The sequence below is a fragment of the Thermobia domestica genome, chromosome 5, assembly GCF_964235325.1.
Source record: "Thermobia domestica chromosome 5, izTheDome1.hap1.1, whole genome shotgun sequence".
NCBI lineage: Eukaryota > Metazoa > Arthropoda > Insecta > Zygentoma > Lepismatidae > Thermobia > Thermobia domestica.
The window spans coordinates 32065971-32082846 of NC_137458.1; the positions used below are offsets into that span (position 1 = coordinate 32065971).

At 37.2% G+C, this 16876-nt stretch overlaps 1 protein-coding gene across 2 annotated transcripts in view; it reads left to right on the forward strand.

Moving 5' to 3' along the window:
* LOC145684622 (uncharacterized) overlaps positions 1 to 16876 on the forward strand; it is a 310911-nt gene that overhangs the window by 257530 nt on the left and 36505 nt on the right. Inside the window, exon 5 of one of the 2 annotated variants that reach the window (XM_081757011.1) lies at positions 2843 to 2963. The exons of the other annotated variant lie outside the window; for it this stretch is intronic. Coding sequence (XP_081613137.1) covers positions 2843 to 2963 — 121 coding nt within the window. The remainder of the gene's footprint in view (positions 1 to 2842; positions 2964 to 16876) is intronic. 2 annotated transcript variants of the gene reach the window in all.

Consider the following 16876-nt stretch of genomic DNA (forward strand, 5'->3'; position numbering starts at 1 on the left):
AGTGATGAAAACGTGAAATATACCGTGACGAAATACATCGCATTACACGTTATTCTGAACATAAAAGAAAAACATTTAACTGCCGGTTCTTAATACTTCCGACTTCCTTCCGAAGCACTGAATGTTCAATGTTGTAAAAGCTTACCTCCTGCCTACTTTTTACCCTCCTTGAAATCAGGGTATATCTGAAAACTATTCAGATCATATCTATGAATTACTCCCTGTAGAGAATACCCTGTACAGCAATAGAAAATTAATGAAATATGTATTTTTGGATTGTGTATGCATGGCTTGCTTTACGCTGAAAACGACCGCCATTCACAGTTTCTGTAATTAGAAATAGGACCTGTTAAAATTTAGCTTTTTACGCGATTTTGGACAGCCCTAGCTCTGAAACAATGCACTTTTTGCCATAGGTCCATATGAACTTTTATCTTATTTTGACGTGAGGAATCAGCTCTTCCAGTTGGTCGCTATAGTTCATTAATACTCTATAGTATATAGAACGGTTAATTTGCAAGGTTATTTGTATACTCTTTCTTGGATTTTTGTTGTGTTCATTTCAACAGTAAATATATATACGTAACATGAATCTACAGCTCAATGTGACATACGAAGTACATAGACGCCAGCGGAAATCGAACCCAAGTCCCTTGCTCTAAGATGCATACGCTTATCATATAGCCAAGAGAGATGGAGCTATTTCTTAGAGTTAAGAAATGTCTCTCTGTTTCATGCAATTCATGTTCTGTTCATGTATATTTGAACATGACGAAAAAAATAGTGGTCTCCACGTCGTTAGCGTCGGTCGATCACTGATGGGCAACTAGCGACATCTCTCCAAAATTCTCGGCCCCGCAGCTACTATCCGCGGCGACCCGCTCCGTTTAGAATATTATACCAACAGCGGCAGAGACTCGACGAAACGTCAATGAACAACAAAATTACTCCACCAAAATATGTTAATGCGTAATTTGTTTACATTAAGCTGAGTCTAAAACACTAAAAAAATAAAAAATAAAAAAGTACCCCGGAATGGGCGCGAATCACCAAGCTTTAGGTTGTTAGGCGCATGCTCTTACGATTTTTTTTTACAAAGTTCGTCCCTACCGGGACATTCTTCGCTATGACCAGTTCGCGCAATTTCTGCGTAATCCAAACACAACAGTTACACGAACACAAAAACATCCAAGACAGTTAAAGTTCCGACCGTCCTCTTCAGAGAGATTCGAACCGCCAGAGGAATTGCACCTTATGATCCGAGACCACTGACACCGGCCCAGGACTTGGCCACAGTTGTGATGAACAAACCGTCGCTTGTAGAGGGATGAATTATTGATGTACTTTTAATTCGGCTAATCTGAGTGCTCCTGTAGCCGTGTACATTCGACAATAACGGTTTGTGATCCAATAAAAATCAGCTTGCCATGTAATTTTATAACAAAATGACGCCCGTCTATTTACTTTATTTCATGCCTCTCCCATATTCACTTTCATCTAAATTCACGCCATCTAAATTCATACAATTATACGCACTCATCTTAAGGTTTTTCACTTCATGATGTAGAGGTAGCGGTTACACTTGACCCTTGGAGCTCACTTTAGGAACAATTCGTGAGGAAAAAATTATATATAATAATAACCGCATGCACATGTCTGACGATAGCTCTGTTGGTCTCTTCGCGATTCTATGCGACTAATCGAAGGAGTGCGGACGAAAATTAAGTCCTCGTTGCTACTCGGTGGTAATTTTAACGCCCCGACTCTAGGTATCCCTTTCGACTCGACGAAACTCTGCCACCAGTGGCAAGTCTTCGAATTGTGGTTATTACGACGATTGACATTTACCGGCAAGTAGAACACTAGGTGTTGGAGACATTTACGACATGAAAGTTGCTCTCAAGTTTCCTGCTTTCAGTGAACAAAAAAAGCACACTCCAAACTCGAAGACGGCTCACAAAAATATCATAAATATGTTGTTGTTGAAAAGGTCCCCTCAGATGTGGACAAAACTCTATTCTCGTCCAAGTTACTCACTGCAACCTGCTACTAGAAGGAGTAAGAACGAAGCTTCTTCAATGTGATATAGCAAATCTTCACGTTAAAGAAATGGAGCAAGGGATAGATTAATTAATGGCTTGCAGTAAACGTTAAAAAGCCATGGGTCAAATCCTTTATTATCGACCTTACCCCATGCACATTTTTGTTAACGATTTGATCGTTGCTTGCTGAGGAACTGCTAACAATGTTATAGGAGAAATTTCAACTCAGTAAGGAGGTAAATACTGCCCCAAGGAAATATCGACCTATGGAAAATGAAGAATGCCAATATAGCCGTTTTTAAGAAATTTACGATATTTTATTTTCACCTTTCACAAAACTACTATTATTGGCGGAGGGGTAGTTGACAGGAATAAAATTCTAAAGAGCTTTCTTGGCAATCTGATAAATATTTTAAGTTTAAAGTTTCGTATAACGTGTAGGTGAGTTTACATCATGATAAACTGACTGACAGACATCGAAAAATCATTTTCTCAAGATGTAGAGGTCATAAAATGAATAATCCAGAGAAAATCTCGTGTCCGTTTGTTTGTTTGTTTTCAGGATCATCGTATTTCCTTCTCTCCTATCGTTGCTTGAATGTAATAAAATGTTAACAACAGTACATGACAGATAACTGTAATGTTCATTGAAAACAAATGAAGATTGTGTTCCAAATTTTGTGCTCTTTTCTGTATACTAATATATAATGTTTTTTGCATACTTTTTGTTGATGTTTTGTCTCAATGGTTGATATATATATATATATATATATATATATATATATATATATATATTTCAGCGGCTGCAAAGGCTTACAACTGTACAAGTCCAATGATCATGCTGAAGATGGGTATGGACTGCATTCCTGGAATGAAAGACAAATTCGATAAAAGAGACTCAGTAGACATGTATATGTGCAGGTATGTTTATCATTATTATTATTAAAACATAAATATGTTAGTACGTCATAGTAATTCTTAATTATTTACACTATCGTTATTAATTGCTAGATTGCGAGAAATTAGCAGACTTAAACCCCTTGTAAAACAATTACAATTTAATTATAATTTGAAAAGTGGAGAGTTTCAAATATTTGAAAGAGATTATACTCCACTTGCACATTCTACATTGTTCGTTATTAAGAAAACTGCAGTAACCATATTTAAATTTTAGAAATCCCACAGCAAGTAATTTCGCGGCCAAACTAAAATGCGTTAAATGAAAATAATTACTGCACAGATCATAATTCTAGCTTCTAATTAAGAATAATATTAACCTAAAGTCTCTAGCGAGCAGAAGACTTTGGTACACTCCACATAAAAAAATTGTGACAGCTAACGCCGTGCAGCTAGGCCACCCAATATACACCTTCTTATCCCATAAACGAGTCTGGTAAAGAGACTCCCTCTCGCTCCTCCGTTTTTCTCTCCCATACTAAAATTAGCTAACAACATGAACGCAATTCTAATTTCAAACTACACATGTATTAGTATCGATAAAAAGAAAGAACAAAACCGAGACGAAACAAGATTCATAAGTTTATTTAGGGAGAAACTGAAACACACACAATCAAAAATTGAAAACAACGAAAGACTATTACACAGACGTTCAGAAATGAGGCAGAGAGAGAGAGAGAGAGACAGACAGAGAGAGAGAGAGAGAGAAGGCAAGAGAAGAAGAAAAAGAAAGGTAAGAACAGACAAAAATGTGGAAAGAAGAACAAGAAGAACCTAGTAAGAAAAGAACCTAACATTATAAAGTTCCGTTATCACAAATCTAACAGTAACATAGAAATAGCGTTTGCTTTTATATATTTTTTCAGGACTATTCGAAAATATAGAGGATTCTTGAAACATTCACTAAGTCACTTTCAAAAAGGATAGCACACTCAATTTCCAGTAGAACTGTATATCTCACAGACACATCTAACATAATGTCAACAGTTTAACACATGTTTTGTTTTCGCGTGGTTCGGTTGTAAATTCAGTAGTGTTCAATGGACGAACTGATACAAACTACCTTCTAATAAACACAGTAGGTAGCGTAGGTCATATCTTCCATTCCAGACTACTAATACAAAGTGAACAAAAAAAAACGAAAAGAAAAGGTAAGAAAGAAAGAAAGATTGAATTTAACAAGTGCTATTTTATTGGTAAATTATCAGAAATGTCCTATATAAAAAGTCCAAAACATATCATAATGAAAAATTACAAATGTTCAAATGGAAAATAAGATGTTCCTTATAGATGTATCGGACCTTGCATGTTTCAAATTTCTACGTGAATGAATCAGATTGAATTGTAAGATGGAAACAAATTTGTGTCGAACTAGTATAAATAAAATTTTGCTTCCAAATAACCAAAGAGGTTGCCATTTTCTAGTCTTTTCCGAAGATTTATCTAGTCCCGAACTTCCAGCATCACTTTCATCTCTTGCGAAAATAACGTTGTCATTTGCACAGATAGAATGAACACTGTAGAGCTCAAACGGATCATGTTGCTTAGCTTATGGACAACACTGGGTCGATGATTCAAACTGGTAGTGACCCTGTAATTCTACTGAGATTCGGTAACCCAGATGAAGAAAAGATATAGAACTTATTTCCTTCCGTTAAAAACGGTATTTCTTTCAGAGATGACCAGGACTAGAGATGTTATGCCCAGAGCACGAAAAACTCGACGCTGAAGTTGCCAGTTAATTACATTTTCCAGACCAGATCAATCGGTCTCTTACTCCGTTTTAACTTTGGAACATGCACATGAATATGAAGTTCGTGTGTACGTGAGAGAGAGGGGACAAGTGAAAGATGCAACGACAGGATAGGGAAACGTCAAGAGAGAGAGAGGGACGGAGACGAATATAAATATAAAACATACTTATCATTACAGCGTATGATGAAGAACGCACACACTGTTTATTCGAATTCTCGCCAGTGATGCTTTGTAAGTTCTCCAACAGAAGATAAATCTCTGTTTGCAGCCATTATTTTATGCGAAAAAGTTATACCTCGTGGTGGAGAATCGAACCCAAATTTTCCGCTTGGAAGTCTGGTACTTTACCACTACACCATTGATTGCTTTACCCAAACTTTGTTCAACAAATGCTGTAATATTTCATTCTGAGAACGATAACACGAAAAGTGTTTACTGGAGATCAATGAAGAGTTTCGAATGTCCTGGTAATTCCCTTGCCCTTTCCCAACCAACATTTGTAAATCGTCTCCATCATGATAAAGGTGTTTTCTTCCACGTTCTTAAGCATTGCATGTCGAATATGAGAAATCGATTCTTCACTATCACTATTAATTTTTTAAAAAAATGCAACTTTGGCTTGAACAGCATTTGAACCTATGCCTTACAACTTTATTACTCATAAGCCCATTACGTTACAGCTACACTATCATGCCATCTGAAACTAAAACCCAAATATTACCTTCTTTAGCCTTGATCTTTGGAACGATCAAGCTTCTTTTTGTAAGGTTTATTGCCCTAAGTGCACAACGAAATTCATTTATTCGACGACCTGGAAAGAAATTAGTGCCCACTAATAAAGGAAACCACATTTAATGCAGGAAAAAATACAGAAATAAAAACATATTATGCAGTAATTTCGCCGTGCAACTATTATTATTATTATTATTATTATTATTATTATTATTATTATTATTATTATTATTATTATTATTATTATTACTAGCATGAATTGGCCGCTTTGCTGGGTTAAATTGAGAAAAAATAACATGCTCCGTTTTTCAGTCACTTTTTACTGTTACTAAAGCGCTCTTTCATATTCATTTTTGATGAGTTTTATATAACCCCTCCCCTTCCAATGTTGCGGAGCACGGCATCTTCAGTGTCATTGTTCATCTCAGCCACCCGGAAAACTATGAATTCCACAATAATATTGGTTATTTTGATCATTTTTATGTCTCCCCCTCCTCCATGTTGCGGGCTGAATTTGGATTTAAACGGCATCAGATGTGTCGCTGTTCATCTCAGCGACTACAAAAATTATAGATTCGATACTAACATTGGTCATTTTTCGTTCTCCTTTAAATGTTATCCTTCTCTCTTCCTTTGGTTACACTATCAAAATGATATGAGGGAAACCATATCAGGCCCGAACCTCATCTATGTTAAAAATTTGATCGAGATAGGTCGCGTGGTTAAAGAGTTATTAAGTTTTATTTATTTTTATATATTTCCCATCCCCTTCACTCCCCTAAGTTTTACCGTCAAAGTGATATGATGAAAACAACTCCAGGCTTGAACTTCATCCATGTTGAAAATTTCATGCAGATCTGTCCGGTGGTTCAATACTTATTAACTCATTAATATAGTCACTATTATTTTTATTTACATTGATTTTGGTATATCTCCCCGTGCTCCCCCTTTTCTACATTCCACTATCAAAGTGAAATGATTAAAAGCATTGAAATGCACAAACGTAATCTATGTTGAAATTTTCATCCAGATTGGTAGTTTGATTCAAGACTTATTAATTTTTCTTTATTTTTTATATTTTTCCATCCTCCCCCTCCCCTAAGTAACATCATCAAAACGAATAGATAAAAATACTCCTAGGTATGAACTTTATCAATGTTGAATATTTGATCGAGATCTGTCAAGAGGGTGGCTCAAGAGACTATCACAGTCACTTTCAATTTTATAATATAGGTTAATATTATTATTTTTATTATTATTATTATTATTATTATTATTATTATTATTATTCGCGCTCTTTTGAATTTCCACGGTCAAATTACTGCATAATATGTTTTTATTTCTGTATTTTTTCCTGGATTAAATGTGGTTTCCTTTATTAGTGGGCACTAATTTCTTTCCAGGTCGTCGAATAAATGAATTTCGTTGTGCACTTAAAGCAAAAAACCTTACAGGAAGAAGCTTGATCGTTCCAAAGATCAAGGCTAAAGAAGATAGTATTTGGGTTTTAGTTTCAGGTGAGTCAGTTTGCCCTGAGCAGCGGTGTGGTGTGCCTCCGATCTCAACGAGCTTCTTACGTTCGTTTGAAATTGTTTGAGTACTCAGTCGTGTGTTCCCAGTAGTAGGAAATACAGTGTACCAGTGAAAAATAACAGTTCATACCAGTGACAAGCAGTTTATTGAATATAGTACCCAGTTTTGTTTTTTCTTGCCATGAATAACCTTCAGAAAAATACTGTGCGGCTTGCATTTGATAAGACGACACGAAATATCCGGCCTTCGGTTGCGCTCATCCAGACTTGGTTAACTAACGAGTTACAGTTATCGATACTAGGGATGGCCATTTCCGGAAAAAGAGTTTTCCGGTTTCCGGAAATCACATTTTCCGTTTTCCGTTTTTCCGGAAAATTTTCCGTCTTCCGATTTTCCGGAAAATTTTCCGTTTTCCGTTTTTACGGAAAATTTTCCGTTTCCGTTTTTCCGGAAAATTTTCCGTTTCCGTTTTTCCGGAAAATTTTTCGTCTTTCCTTTCTAATTTTCCAGTTTCCGGAAGAATTATATTCCGTTTTCCGTTTTCCCTGAAAATGTGGCTATCCCTAGTCTGTAGGAAGTTTAACCTTTTAAAGAGTTCTGGTATATTTATATACCATGGCATACTATCGTCTTTGCCGTTTATTTAGGTTCTATAACAGGTATATTTTTAAGCGTCTTTGACCGCTTATTTAGATTCTATAACAGGTATTTAAGCCGGGATTTTTTTTATTTTTCAAGTCAAGGATGGACCAAAGAACACCGCAGATGCGTTTTGGAACCGGATGGTCAACTTGGCGGCGCCAAGTGGTGCGAAGGGACGTGACTTTTTTTCTTAAGGCAAATTTCAAAACTTTTTCACGCCTTTAGTTTTCAAGATATCAGATTGAAACTTGCATAAGGATTGTGTGTAGACCTACCTTTGGGTATTTATCAATTTTTTTAGATCCCTACGTGAAACCGGGGACGGGCCCGAGGGGCGCAAGTGTTACGAAGGGGTGATTTTTTCAGAAAAAATCCGTTTTTTTTTTCGATTTTCCGGTTAAGGTTTATGATACAGACATGTGGTACCGTTGGTAAGTATGCTTTATCGTGAGAAAAACGAGGTATGAACCATGATCCTACGATAAATAGTAAGGAAGCAGTAGCTGTTTGAGTGAAAGTCTAAAATTTTGGACATCCTTAAAGGGTTAAACTTCTTGCAATCTGACGTCTTTGTTACATTTCTATCTGATAATTCATTGTTAAGAGCTCTTCTTTGTTCTATCAATCTCTCAAGTATTTCATGTATGCTGTTCCACCGAGTTTTAACTTGCTGTATAAGGAAATGTACTTCCAATCCTAATAACCTTTACTGTTTTTCCAGTTCTGACGTTGCCAACGTACTATGTTTAAAGTGGGAAACAATCCGACTAGCAACACTTAACATTTTCTCGATTTTCTCTATTGCAAGTCCCTTATTTATAGAGAGTTGTAGGGTCTGAGCAAAACAACATATGCTTCCATACGGAAGTTCTCGTATCGCACTTGTGATATTACTAGCATTGTCATAGACAATTGCATGTATTTTATCTAAAATGTTCCACTACTCTGCAACATGTGCTAAGTGCTGAGTTAGGTTTACCCTTGTGTGCCTCACTTCTATTTCAGTTATTTGAAGGACTGAACTTATTGAACTTAGATGGAAGCATATAGTGGGCTGTGATTGTAATATAACTTTCCGTAGCCTGCGAAGCCCAGCTATCTGTTCTCAAATCAATCGATTCCGCAGCCACACTTCTCCTTAGAAAACTAGGGTTCAATACGGCGAGTCACAGTTTGCCTGGATGGTGAGGGTAACTTGGTTTTACTTCATTCATAAATTCAAGAAACCGAATTGCTTCAACGAAAGGCAAAGGAAGAAGATCCTTTGGTACCATATTACTTATTTTACTATGAAGCACCTCTGCTCTTGCGGAAGAACAAGGTTTAGGGTCTCTGAGATAACACAGAATTCTTTTCTGTTTCTTACGTAGGTCCCTTATTTGTAAAACATTTTTTCTGGGATCTTTCTGTTACTTTAGATGCATTTGAGCGTGCGCCAGGTGAAGCGATAATCTGAGATATAGATGTAGCAGCACCTAGATTATCATCTACGTTTATATAATAATAATAATAATAATATAATAAAACACTTTAATTGCATTAGGAGTTCACAATTTAGTAACAAAACATGAATGTAGAATAATAAGTAGAGCAACCCACATTATGCTTTATTTTTCTCCAAATTATGCTTTATTATGCTTTATTATTAATTTCAATCATTGTTTTACATTAATCGTGTATAACGTATAATATTTACTATACATTAAATATTCTAAATATCTTGATCTATTTATTAATATTTTATGCAACCAGTTTCTTTCATATTTAATGAACTTTCTACCTAATGCACTGTAAAGAGAGGCTTTACTCGAGTCAGTTTTTTTTAATCACTTGTGTGCGCCTTAGAGGTGCATATATACAGAAAGGGAAAGTAAAAGACGACACCAATAAGTACAGAAAGTGCTCAACTTCAAGAGGTACACATAACAGTATAGTGTGGAGTTCTTGTGTACTATTCATTGTTGGTGGAAGTTTTCTTCTTTTTGTCCTTTATTCTTTTCTCCACGTCAAAAGGTTACACCAAAAAGTTTACAGAAATAAAAATAAGCTTTTCATTGTTGCATTGTTATGTTCTCAATGATTTTGCATTGTAAATATTGTTTCTTAAAAATATTAATACAGTATGTTAAACTTGAAGTTAAAGAGATTTTTTAAAGAATTGTGCTATATCTTTTAAATTATGATTTATGCTTTATTTTCTAAAATTATGCTTTTAAAATTAGTTTCTTCTGGACCCTTAGACAGCCACAACCATGTTCAAGGTACCAACCATATGTGTAAATAGCTATTATGCTTTTTATGCTTTGTATGCTTTTGGGTTGCTCTAATAATAAGTAAAGCTTTCAAATGCATACAGAAACATAGATAATAAGTCAGCATTGAGAACTGAATTGATGTATCGATGACTAGGTGGAATCGTCCTTCAGTTTAAGATAAATTAGCGGAAAAAGTTACGAAGAGAATTATGTGGAATAGATCATTATATGAATAGCTGGTGCTAGTTTCAAGTAGTGCTACATACTATGGTATTTATAGTCAATAATACCGGTATTTGGAATTCGTGACGCTTATAGTTGCAAGATGGTAACACTAGGGTAAAGTGTAAAATTGAATTACATCAGTACAATTGAATTTATCTTAGGGTTAAAAAGTCTATGGCACAGGTCGGATGTAACTGAGTAATAAACTTACAGAAAAAAAAACATCGGGACGATAGGGTGCTCGAATCGAACATCGGCCTTCTGAATGTTAATCCGATGTTCTAACGCCTGAGCTCCGTTGCAATACGTAGTGTACTCCCGCCAATACTACTGCGTGTGGATTCTATAGAATCAATCTAGGGCGCCGATTTCTCTGTAACTTTGGGAATCCATTCAGATGCAGAAGGTATATATGAGGGTTTTAAGACAAACTGAATTCAAATTGTGCAAAATATTGTATATTTATAAATAGAATGCGGGGTCCACATGAACTTTGAGGGGGCTGCCCCCGGCCCCCCAGGATCTGTGACCTTGACAGATCACCGTGATCACGATAAGCAATGAAGAAATGGTTGGAATATAAACATACTAGTTGTATTAATAACACACTGCCAGCTCTACTGTCAGAGTTCTGCGCTCAGGTACACGCATAATCGGGGATTCCTCGAAACACACGCATGATGGGAATTTCCCGGTGCAAACGAATCATCTGCAAGCCCTCACGCAAACAAAAAAAAGTACATGATTAAGCAAGTGTACAAATAGATGTAGGAGGAAGGAATGTTTCGTCGCTAATTTACTCGACCTTTTCTCTCCTATTCACTGTTAGGTTTGAGTTGCGTTTCTTTAGCACTAGATGGTGAAGAGCATTGCCTCATTTACAGGTTGTTTTCGCGTTAGCATTTTTCGTTATATTTCTTAATGTAAGACGGCCAATGTCACTATTCCAAGTGAACATTTTCATTTTCCGAAAAATTTTCCGTTTTCCGGAAAATTTCCGTTTCCGTTTTTGCGGAAAATTTTCCGTTTCCGTTTTTGCGGAAAATTTTCCGTCTTCCGTTTTCCGGAAAATTTTCCGTTTTCGTTTTTCCGGAAAAATTTTCCGTTTCCGTTTTTGCGGAAAATTTTCCGCCTTCCGATTTTCCGGAAAATTTTCCGTTTTCGTTTTTCCGGAAAATTTTCCGCTTTCCGATTTTCCGAAAAATTTTCCGTTTCCGATTTTCCGGAAAATTTTCCGTTTCCGTTTTTCAGGAAAATTTTCCGTTTTCGTTTTTCCGGAAAATTTTCCGCCTTCCGATTTTCCGTTTTCAATTTTCCGGTTTCCGGAAAAAATATTTTCCGTTTTCCGTTTTTCCGGAAAATGTGGCCATCCCTAATCGATATACGATGTTGAAGCTATTCAACTTCACAATGATGATTATAGCTTATATTTAAAATTTAAATCGCAAGAGAATGTTGACACATTTTTACGACGACACCCGGAATCACTGGATTTTCGACATGAAAATGAAACAGCAAGTCAGGTCATACTTTCAAATGCTAGTAGACAGTACACTCGTGTACGCATTTTGGATCTCCCGATGGAAATTAGTAACGATGAACTTAGTGCTGTGCTTTGCCCCTTTGGAAAGATCATGTGCATAAATGAGGAAATATGGTCGAATACCCTCCCTTTTCCCATTTACAATGGCAATCGTATTGTGCAAATGTGTTTAGGAAAACATATTCCCTCAAAATTTGTGGTACGGGGTTGTCGTGCTATTGTGATGTATCAAGGTCAACCACCCACGTGCTTCATTTGTGTGGCTTTTAACCACGTCCCAAGTTCCTGCCCTCGCAAAACGAAAGCTCAGATGCCTTCAGTTCCCGTTACTGGATTTAAGATGACCGAACTTTCTACTGGAAAACTCCCACCACTCCGAACTTTTATCCATCTTTTAGTGCAAAACCATGACTAATGAGCCTAATGCCCAAAATATGGAATTGGAAAACACTTCTGTTGCTGAGGATGTTAATCCCCATGCTGATAAGGACTTACCCCCTCATTCAAGTCATTCTGAACCACTTGCCACTACAGAACCAGAGGAACAGAAACAAGATAGTGGTGTCACCTGTGAGCACCCTATACAACTACGAGAGCCACAACACGCTGTGCATACTGTTTCTTCGTCTGAGTGCCCACAAAAACAAAGGAGTCTGTTAGCTCTCCTTCCCCTTCCCCCTCCACTGTGGCAGTAGTGACTGACCCAGTTTTCAAAAAAAGGAAAACAAAAAGGTTGCAAGACAATGCATCGAAAACAAGTGAGTTGTCTGTGTGGAATTCTCAGACTGTATCGCTGCCAGCAGCAGTGGCACGTGACGACATAGCAATAGTCAATGAATAACACGTTGCTCCGTTTATACCTGTCGATTAACACCAATGTCTCACTCGACAGTCAAAGCACGTGTTCCATGTAAAGGCTTCCTTCCTCTTCAAGGGCAGGAATGTTACTTGTTTATACTTGAGAGGTAAGAATCTCCTATTGTACTTCGATCCACAAAACATCGTTATCGTTGGTGTTTACATTCTATGAACATAACCATAGTGTTTACTAATGTGTCGGGAAGTGCAAGGTTTTGCAGGGAAGTGTTTGCCCTGTATTGTTTATTTATTTTTTAATTGTTTATACATTATTTATGCAAGCAATTAATACTTCCACTTCACGATCCTATATCTCGTTAAATATTCGAGGGATTTCTAGTGATAGTAATCGTAATATATTACGTAGTTTTATCATGCAAGCATCGGCTGACTTCATATTACTGCAAGAAGTAGCGTTTCAAAATTTTGACTTCCTCCATATGTATCGACCCTATGTGAACGTGGGCCCTCAGCGCCGAGGTACTGCCGTCTTGTGCAAAAGAGGTGTCGAGGTTAGGAATGTTGTGTATCTTCCATCTGGCAGGGGTATCACCGTAACTTGTGATGATCTTACTGTCATTAACATTTATTTCCCGAGTGGTTCAAATAATAGGAATGCAAGAGATGAGTTTTACAATGAAGACATTTTACCCCTATTTCTCACTATTCCCACAAAAATAATATTGGCTGGGGACTTTAGTGTTGTGAATCGTGGGATAGACACTACCTCGAAGTTCATTCCTTCCCCTGCTCTCCCAAAATTAATTTCCTCCCTTATACTCAAGGACGCTTGGGTTCAATACCGCCAGGATCTTTAGTTTAAATATAAGACTCAAAATATGTCTAGTCGCATTGATCAATGTCATACAACACCTAACTTAATCGCTTCTGTCACCGATATTCATTTACGGATTATACCATTCAGTGATCACACAGCAATACTCTGGACATGCAAGTACAACCTAGGTGTTTCGGTTACTTACGGAAAGCCTGAGTGGAAATTAAACAATCAATTACTTAATCATGCTGAAACGAAATGCATCTTTCGTCTGAAATGGAAGTACTGGCTCCGACAACGTCATTACTATCCAACTTTAAATGAATGGTGGGTTAAATACGTTAAGCTGAAAATACAGAGTTTTTTTTTAAATGGCAAGGTGCTGAAGTACAAAGAGAAAAACGAGAAAGTCTCGCATATCTGTATCGAGCTCTCCAGGAGTTATGGTTCCTCCCCAGTTCACAGCAAAATATTATAGCCATTAACAAAACGAAGGCTTGGATCAAACAAATCCAGGCTACTTCGGTCAGAAAATATGCCCATAGCCTGCCTCCCTGTGGTTGTCTTCCCGATGAACATATTACTCTGTATCATTACCTGGATCAACATAAACGTCGGGTTGCTAAGATTAATGACGTAATAAAGCATGATAGTCGAACGATCACGTCCCTCCCCGAGATACAGCAGGTATTTTTCGATCACTAGAGGAACTTGTACGCCAAACGTGAGGCATCTCAAGATGGATACCAGCAATACCTAAATCTGCCCCTTCCCGTCCTTTTGTACAGGGAGCGCCAGTGCTTAATGTCGCCCATCACAGAAGAGGAAATAAGTAGGACGCTGGCTCAGTGTAATCGTGATTCCAGTCCTGGGGCAGATGGGTTATCGTATGCATTCTATCAAAAATATTGGGATATAGTCGGGAAGGACATGCATGCCCTCTATAATGAACTATTACGATCTCCGAACTTTCTACAAAATGAGGGTCACGTGATATTTCTTCCAAAATCTGCAAGCGCCACAGATGAAACACACTATCGGCCCATAACTTTGTTAAATACCGACTTAAAATTATTCACCAAACTTTTAGTGCAGCGCCTGCGCAATCTCTTTGCTGATAAAATTAGTCCTTTTCAACCAGCGCTCAATAAAGAAAAGAATGTGTATTATGCACTTACGAAGATCCGAAATGCAGTAGGATACTTTCTTTTTGCTAGAAAACCGGCCTGTCTTGTGTCATTGGATTTCAAAATACCTTTGATCGCTTATCACATGATTATCTTTTTGCAGTGCTCAGTGCATACAATTTCCGCTTAGCTTCCTTAACATTATCCAACAACTGTATAGCACGGCGACTTCTCGACTACAGATAAATGGTTTTCTCACTCAGTCCATTTCACTGAACAGCGGAGTTCGCCAAGTTTTTCCAATGTCCATGTTTCATTTTGGGCTTGCTCTTGAACCTCTTACATAAGTTGGCTGCGTATATACAACCTCCGCTTCACGACCTGCAAAATCTCTCCGTCACGGCCTACGCTGATGATGTGAATATTCGTTGCATGACATTACAACAGTTTCACTATATTATTGCCCAGTTACGACAATTCAGTGATGTTAGTGGTGAACGTATCAATTTCTGTAAAACAAAAGTGTTGACATTTCATAACTGGAAAATGGATGGCATTCCAGAACCCTTCTCAACTGTGGAAGTGGTAGATCAAATTAAAATATAGGGTGTTACATTTTCGAATAGTGACAGTATCCATTATGAAAGAATTTGGAATCCATTAGTGAATACTGTGCGCGGGCTATGTCTCCAACAAAACATACGCAAATTAGACCTTATCCAACGTATTTGGTATGAAAATAGTTATTTGTATGCAAAATTATGGTATTACGCTCACATATATCCGATATCGGACCTATATCTTTAAAAAAACTTCATTCTGTTATTGATTTATTTATTTGGGCAGGACTTTATTTTCGTGTCACACGTAATACTCTTATTCTACCTTGGAAACAAGGGGGCTTACAGCTCATTTCGATACGTGAGAAATGTACGGCGTTTTTCTTAAACAATAATTATAAGCAATAACAATTTCCTGACAGTATTACACATCAGTGGCTTTCGTGCTGGATGGTCTCATTTCCAGCACCCAACCTCCCTAACATGGAATCCCTCAAAGACGCCACTATGTATATTTAAGAATGCGTACAAGGTTGGTCGTATCTACCTCTCATGGATCCCACCAATTATTTCAATGTAAAAATTCTGGATCAGTACTTACTTGTACCTCTGTACAACGAAATGGTTCCGCAAGTTCAGCAAAAGTTTCCCACAAAAAACTGAAAGATGATATGGCATAATGTGCACATGTCACTCTGTCAACGCAAGTAAGGAGTAACTGGTATATGATTGTGAATGAGCTTGTTCCTACTAATGTTGAATTAAAACGTATTGGAGTACTACAAACGGATATGTGTCAACAGTGTGCTCAACGTGATACGATTGAACACCGACTGCAATTCTGTGCTCAATCACCTGATATCTGGAGAATGTTAAGTGTAGTCTGCCGTTTACATGCGACTGTGTTTGAATCTCAGTATATACTGTTTCCCGAATATCGTTTCTTTCCAATCACAAAACACAATAATGTCACCTGGCTAATTGGACAATCATTTTTCTATATCATGGATACGTATCCGTGTGGCAATATGTTTGATTACATTATTTTTCTGAAAAATGATTGTAAAAGATATTCTGTACAGTGCGAAAACAAATATTTTGCTCACTACTTACGAATCTTGTATAATGAATATATGCACTGAGATGTTATAAGTTTCTGTAATGTAATCAAATGAAAATAAAAAAAGTGGCATGATAGTGTAGCGGTAACGTAATGGACTTATGAGTAATAAAGTTGTCCAGCATAGGCTCAAATACTGTTCAAGCCAAAGTTGCATTTTTTACAAAGTGATAGTGAAGATTCGATTTCTCATATTCAACATGCAATGCTTAAGAACGTGGAAGAAAACACCTTTATCATGATAGAGACGATTTACGAATGTTGGTTGGGAAAGAGCAAGGGATTTTCCAGGACATTCAAAACTCTTCATTGATCTCCAGTAAACACTTTTCGTGTTATCGTTCTCAGAATGAAATATTACAGCATTTGTTGAACAAAGTTTGGGTAAAGCAATCAGTGGTGTAGTGGTAAAGTACCAGACTTCCAAGCGGAAAATTTGGGTTCGATTCTCCACCACGAAGTATAACTTTTTCGCATAAAATAATGGCTGCAAACAGAGATTTATCTTCTGTTGGAGAACTTACAAAGCATCACTGGCGAGAATTCGAATAAACAGTGTGTGCGTTCTTCACCATACGCTGTAATGATAAGTATGTTTTATATTTATATTCGTCTCTGTCTCTTTCGCTCTCTCTCTTTATTGACGTTTCTCTATCCTGTCGTTGCATCTTTCACTTGTCCCCTCTCTCTCACGTACACACGAACTTCATATTCATGTGCATGTTCCAAAGTTAAAACGGAGCAAGAGA